Genomic DNA, 9,062 nt, shown 5'->3' with positions numbered 1-9,062 from the left:
CTTTCGTGTGATCAATTATTATATATTTTCAAAGTCGATCGATCGATCCTATAAAACGTGGGTTTTTTTTAATTATTCTGTTGATTGTTATAATTTTATTGAATTTTTAGTTAAATTTATATAATTTTTTAATTAAATTCTTATTTTATTTTTAATTTTATAATTAAATTATTTTTATATTAAAATATTAAAATTAATAAAATATTTCTTCTAAAATATATACGATAAAATATTTAGTTAAAATTTTAATTATGAATATATTTAATTTGTAAAAAAATATTCAGTTAATTTTAGTATTTTTTATACTAAAAATTTGATTATAAAATTAAAAACAATGTATTAAAAAAATATAAAAATAATAAAATATAATTAAAAATTTAATAAAATTTTAAATTAAAAAAAATTAAGACTTTTTTTGATGCATGTGTCTAAACGTGGGCTATTGCATGTGAATCGAAAATAGTAATTAATAAGTGTGATCACGTCTAAATTTGATATTGTCATTCTTTTGGGCAATTTACCTCGTTTATCTATATACACAAAACAGAAACTTCTTACGTGCATATGTAATTTTGTTTTTATGTAAATCGTGGGAACTAACCACGGTTTTTAGTTTCAACGTAAACCATTGGAGGTTAGGAGAATTTATGGTTGGAAGAGATTGGGCATAATTCGTGGCTACCTACCACGGGTTAGAAAGAAAAAAACTTAGGCGTACACTGTGGTTGCTTCCCACTGTTTATGAAGAGGAGATCTTGAATCTAAACCATTATTCCAACTCTCATTTTTGTTTATCACTTTGATCCATAACTACCATTGTGTTAACTTTTGAGTTATTAAAAATTTGCTAAAGGAATTTTTTTTCTTCTTTAATTTAGATATCTAGATGTATACCTATTATATAGATCCTTATTATTTTTCAGATGTACTTGTTAAGTCATATTTTATTGCTTTCAGACAAAATTTAAGATCTCAAATATTCAGATTTTTTGTTAATCAAATTATAAAATTAGCCAATTATAAAAAAATAATATCAAATATTTTATATCTTTTTAAAAGAGTAATATTATATGGACACTACTATTTTAGCTACTATTAACATATACAATTGAATATAAAAATATTATATTATTGTTGAATATTTTCCCTATTCTTAACACTTATTTGTAATAATTCTTAATATTTCTCAAGATCTAATATGTCAACTTCTATGTTTCTAACTAATAAAATTATTAAGATTTTCTTAAAATTTTATTTAATTTCAAAATAAAATTATAATTTTATATTTTTTATTTTTTTCTAATATTTTTAGGAAATTAATTTTTATCTTTTTTAAATTATAAATTTGAGATAAAAAATAAAAAATTAATAAATAATAAATTATTAATAAATAAAAATAAAAATAAAAATTTTATAACTTATTTATTTTTTAATGTATAGAATAATAAAATTTAAATTAATTTAAGTATAATACTAAAATTATTATGTTGTTATTATATGTAACAATTAAGATAAAAATTTATAAATATTTATAAATTTATTTATTTTTTAATCTTATTTAATTTAAAGTAAATATAAAAATTTAAATTTAAAGAACTATTTTTGTTGCATAATTTTAATTGCTAATTTTTTTTAATTTTATATTTAATATGTTAAATCATATTTTGTTCCATTATTTTTTAAAAAATTTTTATTTTCATTTTCATTTTCATTATTTTTTACTATTCTCTATATATATTTATCATTTTTTTTAATTAAGTAAAATAAAGATAAGTAGAGAGTACTACATGTACTCCATAAAATAGAAAAAAAGACAACATGAGCTTGCCACGGTTTATGATACATTCCATTCACAAGTAAACTGTGCCTAGTAGCCACGGTTTACGTATTAAATTAAAATCGGGGTTGGCTCCCACGATTTACATAAACATAAAAATGCATATGTACGTAAGAAGTTTCTATTTTGTGTATATAGGTAAAGAATTCACTCAATTTATTTAATTAGGTAAATTGTCCTTCTTTTTTACATGATTTTATCAAATTATTCATTATTTTTATTATTTTATTCTTTATTATTATATTTTATTATTGTGAAAGTAATTTAAAAAATAATATATAATAAAAAATATTATCAATTTGAGAATATAACAATATTTACTTTTTATTTTGTTATACCAGTTATTTTTTGTGCAACAAGATCGTGTATGTGTTAGCTACTTAGCTACTTGGTGATGACATTATTTCAGTGATGATTGTGTTAGCTGCTTAGCTCTACCAATCTACCCTTTTATTAATTACTACTGAAAAAAAATTAAAAGACTTTAGAATGCGCAAATTCATTTCCAGGAGAGAAATTCTCATCGCCAACAATTTTTAATATTTTTAGTTATTATTTTAATAACATAAATATTAAATTATTTTTAATAAATAATTTTATTAATAATATATATAAATTAAAAAAATAATACAAAATATATTAATTTATATGTACGAATTTTGATAAGCAATTTTTAAGTAAAATAGCTGCTATTTGTAAACGGTTCTAAAATAAAATACTGTTAAATTGTTAGCGGTGTTTTTTTTAATCGCTACAAATCAGCATTTAGCAGTAGATATATTAAAAAAAGTCGTTAATTGCCGCAAAAATTTACTACTATTTACCGAATTTTTTATAATATAAATATAGGTGTAAATTATATATTTTTTATATAAAATTTTTATAAAATATAAATATAAATATTTAAATAATAATAAAATAATAATATATATTTACTAGCAAGTAGCATTGCTCCTTTCAAAATCAATCTAACAAAATATTTATTTTTTCCTGTCATATATTGAGATTCATAAATATTAAAGGAAGCAACAACTTTCTTCAAGGCTTGTGCCAACTGCCAAACGAGGTAAAGGAAAAGTAGCAAACTATCATTATAATAGAATTGAGGTGACATATATAATGAATAAACATTCTGGATAATTAAAGATGTGTTAATTAATTAATGGGAAGTCCATAATAAATCAAAGGCTTTGTAGTTCGTTTTCCCTCTAGTTTTACAGGGAATCACTAATGTAATGAAGTCCATTTAAAAAAGTAGAATAAAATGAAGTCCATTTAAAAAAGTAGAATAATACAGCCCAAAAATAAAAGAATTCAAATGCCTTAATAGTTGACTTATATATGGAATCTGGATTCTGCCAATAGATTTTTTTAATAACATCTATATTATATTAATCTTTTTAAATATTTACGAACCATAAGTAATTAATTATAAAAGTAATATAAACTAACACTAAATGTGTCATATTCTATTATATATTTTCAACCAAAAGAAATTATCATAAAATAAAATAAAATGGTACATGATGTAATTAATTACTAAGCTAATTCTATATGATGAAGAAGTGTTTACGTACCGAGAACAAAAATAAAGAAATATTTACCTCATTCGAAAAAATTAACACATTCTATGTAATATTTATTCAATTATCAATTAAAGAGAATTTTCATTCTCTTCATTATTTTTCCTTTCCACTATATATATATATATATATATATATATATATATATACACCAATATATAATAAAGTGGATATTATAGTGTTTATAGTTATGGTGACTACGATGATTATATAATCTTATAAAACTAAAGTAATATTTTTTTATTATTTAAAAACAATTTTTTAATTTAAAAAATAAAAAAATATTATTAAAATATAAAAAGTATGACTTTAATTTTATTAACATTTTTTAAGTGTTGCTAAAGTTTTTTAGTCACTGTAACTATACTCCACAGTATAATAAACTTGTAGCTAAATTAATTGATCCAACAAATAATTGTGATAAACTGCTTTTGGACGGATGATACCATACATCACTTTCATCATCCTGTAAATATCTCAATAAAAAAAAATCGAAACATGATAATCCATGGTGGCCCTCCTAAAACATATATACCATGAAAACATAACTATACAAGCTAAGACACTAACAATAACTTAGACTATGAAAGATTAGTATGAGAAAGCTGAAAGACAACAACATGGTGTCAACCAAAGAACCAAACTCCCACCCTTTTCATTTTGAGTGAGACTTCTACCAACCTTAGCTTAGCTTGCAGGCTTTGAGATTACTCCTCACGTATTGTCTCAATTTTAAGAGGGAGATCTGTTGTTGAAAGTAGTTGCCAAAAGGATCAAGGGAAATTAAAAATTCAAACCAAATTAAATAAAGTAAAGTAAAGACTAATTAATTGATCCTTCTCTTTTGTCTTTTTTTCTTTTTTAAGTATACATACATAAGTCTTGTATGATGAGTTCAACCGGTTATAATATAATAGAAAAATTTTTAAATATATCCAAAATATTGGTATTCTAATAATTTTAAGCGTTGATTTTAATTAATATAAATTATATATTTTTTTATAATTGAGATTTACGATTAAAATTATTAAAACACCAGTATCTCTACTACATTTGAAATTCTTTCAATATAATAAGGTTAGAGACTTAGAATAAGGCTCAAGGACTCAAATTAAAGAACACTAAAAATGAAAGTATAAAACTTGTTTACACCAAGTCACCAATGGTGTTATTGAATTGCTTTTTAGAGGTTACATTCTCTCATTAATGATAAGAGTCGCCTATGGATACTCTTATTTCTATAAATTTAACTTCCCTAAAATGAATAAAAAATTAGTTTTTAAAAAAGAATTTACAATGATCTCAACCATTGATAAAAGAATAATGCTAACATCTCTATCAAATAGAAAAATATCCCCTAAAGCAAAGAAAATTATAAAGCAATATAGTAAAGAATTCATTGCTATTGTATCTATAATTTTTATTATGTGTGAGTTTTATTACCTTAATTAATAATAATTATACTCTCATTTTCTTATTTTGTCATGTTTCTGTTTAGGAGGGATTTGATTACAAAGAGAATCATATACAAATAAGTGAAAATTTTAATTACATAATTATATAAGCAAAGATATTTGATTTATATATCCATCTATTATTATTTTAAATATTTTTAAAACATATAAATATTTGATTGAATAATAAAAAAATAAAAGGGTAAATGATCAAATTCGTCCTTGAAAGATCATTTATTTTTTAAATTTGTCTCCGAAAGATTTTTTTTAATTAAATTCGTCTTTTAAAGATTTTAAATTAATCGTGTTAGTCCTTCTGTCATTTTTTTTTATTGATGGCGCCAAAATTTATTAATGTGGTATGTTAAGAGATACTACAACACACACATAAGAGTATTAATTGACTATTAATATGATAAGTTTACGAAATTAGATCAAATCAAAGCTTAATTGAAGGAAGAACTTGAGGCATTGGAATCCCTCAATTTGGGGTTTATTTTATATAATTTCATAAACTTATCATGTTAGCTGTCAATTAGGACTACTTGGTATGTATTGTGATATCACTTAACGTGTCACATCAACAAACTTTGACGTCGTTAGCAACAAAAGTGATAAAATGACTAATTTAAAATATTTTAAAAATGAATTTAATTAAAAAAATCTTTCAAAAAAATTAATTTAAAAAATAAGTGATTTTCGAAACTAATATAACCATTTATCCTAAGGTAAACCTATATAGCAATATAATTAATATGTAGATCAAATACGTATTAAAAAGATAACTGAAATATATGAAATTAGGTGAAAACTCATGTGTAATTATTTTAATATAAAATTAATAATTAAAAATTGTTAAATAATAATTTAGTCAGATATATTAAACCATCTAATAATTTTTAACTAGTAACTCGGTATAAAAACAATTTTATGAAGAGTTTCCACGGTTAACTTATCTACTCAATAATAATGTAAAATTCTACAAAAACAGAAATAGTCCTAGACAAAGAAAACACATAAAACATAGAGAAAAGATTTCTCCAAGAAAGAAAGAGTGGAAATGGATGAACAAAATGGAGTAAAGAGATAAAGAAACTTGAGAGCTGAGAAAGACAACTCTCCCTCCTCTCTCTCTATCTCTCTCTGTTCTTGTGTTCTGTTTCACTTCCTTCCAAGACAAGGCCATTCCACCAAACCCCTAATTTCAACAAACAAAGTCATCTTCTTCTATCTCTTATTTATTTTTTCTCAAATGTGTCTCTATATTTCTACCTCTCTTCTCTCTTATCTCATTCATCATCTTCTTATCACATATTCTTCTTTATCATGCAGCCCTTTATCATTCGTCGAAAGACTCCGCTTTTCAACTCAGAAATGGGAGCAATGAAGGCAAGAAAGAACAACAACCTCTCTGTTTTCGTCGTTGTTTTCTCCATTTTCCTCTTTGGAGTCTTCATGTACAACGAGGATGTTAAGTCCCTTGCTGAGTTTCCCTTTTCTACTCACAAGGCTCAAGAAATTCAAGAATCTTCAAAACACGTGCAAGAAGAAACTACTACTGTGGTTCAAAGTGTCATCACCACCAAGAAACAAGAGGATAATAATGAAGAAGCAGATGAAGAAGATCATCGCAGTAGTAGTAATAATAATAACGGAGACAGTGTCACTGTCACTGTTTCTTCTTCTAAGAGTTCATCAAGGACTCAACTTGAAACAACAACAACAACAACAACAACGGATAATGATTCTGAAGAACCCCAAGAACGAGTTGATTTGAAAACGATTGTGGCAGCAGAACAAGAGAAGAAGACAAAGAAGAATAAGAACAATAAGAAGATTGAGATGAAAGTTGTGGAGAATGATGATGATGATGTTGATGATGATGAAGAAGAGGAGGTAGTTGAGTTGCCACCAGAAGATTGTGACTTGTTCAATGGAGAGTGGGTTTTTGATAACATAACACATCCTTTGTACAAAGAAGAACAGTGTGAGTTCCTCACTTCACAAGTCACATGCATGAGAAATGGAAGACCTGATTCCCTCTATCAGAATTGGAGGTGGCAACCAAGAGATTGTTCTATGCCCAAGTAAATAAATTTTTTTAATCAATTTTCCCTTTTTTTTTTCCAATTAATTGATGCTAGTTATGTTCTTATTGGTTGCGTATTTAATTTGAAGGTTCAAGCCAAGGCTATTGTTTGAGAAGATAAGAGGGAAGAGGCTAATGTTTGTTGGAGACTCACTGAACAGAAACCAGTGGGAATCAATGGTTTGTATGGTTCAATCTGTGGCTCCTCCGGAGCAGAAAACATGGTACAAGGATGGTTCTCTTGCTATCTTCAAAATTGAGGTTACTATCTCTCCTTTTTCTTCTTTTAGAGTTCATGTAGCTAAACTATATAAAAATAAATAAAAAGGTAAAATCAAAAGAAGAAAGCTACTTTTCATTCTCTTTAATCATCATACATTATAATAATTTGCCATAACGATGAAGCACTAGTATGACATCATATACATTAGATTAGTAACAATGATGGGTTCAAATTAAGTGGGCCATTGACTTTGATGACCAAGTGGGGTTAGTTCTTTAACTACCAAATAGTTTGCAAGATCTGGCCTTGGATCGGAAGATTGTGCCAATCACAATGGCAATTAAGAAATGACATGTTGTGTCAGGTGGGAATATATATATATATATATATATATATATATATATATATAAATAAAGTACCATTGCTTGGGATCCACTCCAATTTGATTGAGCTATGTAACTTATGTACCCGTAATATGTTGTCTATATATTTGACCGATTCATTCTTTTATTGCCAAAGTTGATTAGCGTACAAGAAAATGTTAGTGTAATTTTTTACTTTTCTTTTTCTCAATTTGATTAACTAAGCTTTGATGCATGCGCATGCAGGAACCGGACCACACTACTACTACAGTGGAGTTCTATTGGGCACCATTCCTTGTAGAGTCAAATTCAGATGATCCAAACATGCACAGCATATTGAACCGGATAATCATGCCTGAATCCATTGAAAAGCATGGTGTGAATTGGATTAATGTGGACTACTTGATCTTCAACACATATATTTGGTGGATGAACACTTTCGCTATGAAAGTCTTGTGAGCACAATAATATATACACTATTTCTTGTTTTCTAAGTTATCTTATTCTTAGCTTTGAAGCAAATTCATGACACTGATCCTTATGCAATGTATAGACGAGGGACGTTTGATGAAGGGTCCACGGAATATGATGAAGTGCCAAGGCCAGTAGCATATGCGAGAGTGCTTGATACATGGTCAAAATGGGTGGATGCCAACATTGACCCAAATAGAACCAAAGTTTTCTTCACCAGCACCTCCCCTCTTCATATCAAGTAATTAATCACTAACCTTTTGGATTTTGCTAGTTTATTTGGTGAATAATAATAATGAATAAATTTGCACATTGTAGGAGTGAGGATTGGAACAACCCAGAAGGCATAAAATGTGCCAAGGAAACCACTCCGGTTACAAACATGTCCACCCCATTGAATGTGGGAACAGATAGAAGACTTTTTGTGATAGCCAACAATGTGACAAAGTCAATGAAGGTTCCAGTGTATTTCATTAACATAACAACATTATCAGAGTTCAGGAAAGATGCACATACATCTGTTTATACCATTCGCCAAGGGAAGATGCTAACAAAAGAACAGCAAGCTGACCCAGCTACTTATGCAGATTGCATCCATTGGTGTCTACCAGGATTGCCTGACACTTGGAATGAGTTCCTTTACACACGTATCATTTCTCAATCTTGACCCCAAATACATATAGATACTTTGATACAATACTTCTCATTTTTCTCTTTTTTACTTAATTGTTATTCTTTCTCTTTTACTTAAAGAAAAAGTTCTCCTTTTTTGGTCCCCATCAGTGCTACAGCGTTTGTTGTCCCTATAAGCTTTTTTGTTACTCAAGTCATTTACTGTTAGTTTTTGTAGGACATGGACAGCATTTTCCTTCTTTTTTGTTTTTTTGTTGTACTTTCCCATTTTATTCGTTAAACCAACTTAGCCTAAGGTCGGATGCAACGGAAGCACCAGAATTGTACAATCTATCCTTGAAAAAGAAATAAAGCAATCACACAATGAATGTCACTATCAACATTTTCTGTATAAGGGTTCGGTTTAGTTT

General features: G+C 26.7%; 1 protein-coding gene across 2 annotated transcripts; it reads left to right on the top strand.

The window, feature by feature from the left end:
• Positions 1-5,832: 5,832 nt before the first annotated feature.
• On the top strand, positions 5,833-9,046 carry LOC112702366 (xylan O-acetyltransferase 1). 2 transcript variants are annotated; one of them, XM_025753363.3, is made up of 6 exons: positions 5,858-6,090; positions 6,207-6,961; positions 7,053-7,224; positions 7,795-8,003; positions 8,102-8,260; positions 8,338-9,046. In XM_025753363.3, exons 2-6 carry the CDS (start codon positions 6,249-6,251, stop codon positions 8,684-8,686), a joined length of 1,602 nt encoding a protein of 533 aa, XP_025609148.1. In that variant the 5' UTR covers positions 5,858-6,090; positions 6,207-6,248; the 3' UTR covers positions 8,687-9,046. The 2 variants fall into 2 exon arrangements, with proteins under 2 accessions (XP_025609147.1, XP_025609148.1); XM_025753362.3 differs by having other exon boundaries at positions 5,833-6,961.
• Positions 9,047-9,062: the final 16 nt, after the last annotated feature.

This window comes from Arachis hypogaea, chromosome 7, assembly GCF_003086295.3.
Source record: "Arachis hypogaea cultivar Tifrunner chromosome 7, arahy.Tifrunner.gnm2.J5K5, whole genome shotgun sequence".
In the NCBI taxonomy this organism is placed as follows: domain Eukaryota; kingdom Viridiplantae; phylum Streptophyta; class Magnoliopsida; order Fabales; family Fabaceae; genus Arachis; species Arachis hypogaea.
Note: the sequence above shows the minus strand (reverse complement) of the source record. Positions and strands in the feature narration are given on the sequence as shown.

Bases quoted from the DNA above. Each gene is read 5' to 3' on its own strand.
- LOC112702366 (XM_025753362.3), top strand. From the start codon at position 6,201: ATGCAGCCCTTTATCATTCGTCGAAAGACTCCGCTTTTCAACTCAGAA. The intron at 6,962-7,052 runs GTAAATAAATTT...TTTAATTTGAAG, and splicing joins AGAGATTGTTCTATGCCCAA to GTTCAAGCCAAGGCTATTGT. The intron at 8,004-8,101 runs GTGAGCACAATA...TGCAATGTATAG, and splicing joins ACTTTCGCTATGAAAGTCTT to ACGAGGGACGTTTGATGAAG.